The sequence below is a fragment of the Cyprinodon variegatus genome, unplaced genomic scaffold (assembly GCF_000732505.1).
Source record: "Cyprinodon variegatus isolate N-32 unplaced genomic scaffold, C_variegatus-1.0 Scaffold50, whole genome shotgun sequence".
Classification (NCBI taxonomy): Eukaryota; Metazoa; Chordata; class Actinopteri; order Cyprinodontiformes; family Cyprinodontidae; genus Cyprinodon; species Cyprinodon variegatus.
Genome location: NW_015150503.1, coordinates 994,285 through 995,817, shown reverse-complemented (window position 1 = coordinate 995,817; position 1,533 = coordinate 994,285). Strand labels below are relative to the sequence as shown.

At 40.3% G+C, this 1,533-nt stretch overlaps 1 protein-coding gene across 1 annotated transcript in view; it reads right to left on the bottom strand.

The window, feature by feature from the left end:
- LOC107082320 (protein sidekick-2-like) overlaps positions 1–1,533 on the bottom strand; it is a 624,909-nt gene that overhangs the window by 134,222 nt on the left and 489,154 nt on the right. The window contains exon 10 of the mRNA XM_015370939.1: positions 257–373. Within this exon, the coding sequence (XP_015226425.1) occupies positions 257–373 (117 nt within the window). The remainder of the gene's footprint in view (positions 1–256; positions 374–1,533) is intronic.

Here is a 1,533-nt window from a genome sequence, read left to right as displayed (position 1 = left end):
ATGAGTACAATAAATTAATAGCCTCCTGTAAAAAAGGATAATTTTACGTCATGATTTCCTGCATATTTTCCAAGTAGTTTCCAGTAAATTTAGTGGAGGATTTTGTAGGAGACCGAGAGCAGCTCTTTGAACATTTGACCTTTTTGAAATTCAGTGTCAACGAACATAGAAGTTAACAGGGGAGCATATAGATGTATATGTGATAACAGCCTTCATTTCATGAGGCTGCATACATGTTTCTGTGTGTAACAGAGACCTTTCTGCCAGGTTATAGCGGGCCTTGGAGCTCCTGAGGTCTCACAGTGCAGGATGATTGACATTCCGTCAATCACTGTGCTGTCAGAGGGTCCGGCTGTGATGTTCGGTGCGATGCCTGAGGGAAGACAAATCACACACATAGAGCAAAGAGAGCTCAGTACAGTAACAAGAACGTGCAAGGGGCTAATGCACCTATCTAAGCCAAAGCTGCCTTTCACAAACATTTCTAAGCCCCAACCTGCAACATCAGAGAGCTTAGTCTTCGCTTTGTCCCACTAATTCTAAAGGGATTGACACGGCCTTCCCCCCGCTGACACAAGGGTGTGCCAACTGTTTATATTTTACACACAGAGATAGAAAAAGTATGGAAAGGAAAAGGAGAAATCTAATCATAAATGGAAAGAGAAGCCCCTTACAAAGCAACTAAAATCCCTGTGTGTGATGTGCAATAAATCAAAGCCCCTTATGGAAAGACAAGAAACTATAACTCCTAAAAGAAAAGATGCATCAGGAGTTTGTCACAGGAGCAAAGTAAATATCTGAACTCAGAAAAATTGGAAATAAGGATGTATTGGGTGAAAAGAGCGATGAATTGGAACCTGAACAGAGGAGGGAGAGGGAAAGGTAGCAGCATTGAACAGAAATAAGGACGAAAAGAGGGATTTAGTGACTTAGAATATTATGAATTCTGATAACAAGGTGCATCATGGAGTGAAAGCAGCAGGAAGGTAGACGCGGTGAAGAAAATTAGATGTCAGAAACTTGCAGAAAAGATGCACAGCGAGAGTACAATTACCACTGATTTTCAAATTCCTGCAGTGACACAAGCTCAGATAAAGAACAAAATAATCTGCAAATTATTTTCGAGTCAGGAGAGAGGATGCAAACATGGCTCTCAATGACAGCTTTCTGTTCTCTAAGGTTAGAATGGAGGAACAATTGTTCATTTCCTCTGCTTATCGAGGACCAGGTGGTGTTTAGGTCTTCTCAAAACAGAAGTCTTGTTTTTTCCTCCTCCTCCATCCTACAATGCACCAAGTAAGAATTCAGATTGTCGTTGAAACAGTTTCGTCACAAAGGAACCATCTTATCCGAAGGATTTCAGCTGTCATTTGTCAGATTTCTTAAAATGCCTTTAAATGTTTAGCATGCTAATGATTTCACAACACAGGGCAACTGTTTCACCAAATACTGCAATTTTTCCACTGCCTGCACTGCAAAAAAGGAAAATCTATACAAGTATAATAAACTTGAATCCAGCATTTTGGTCTTATT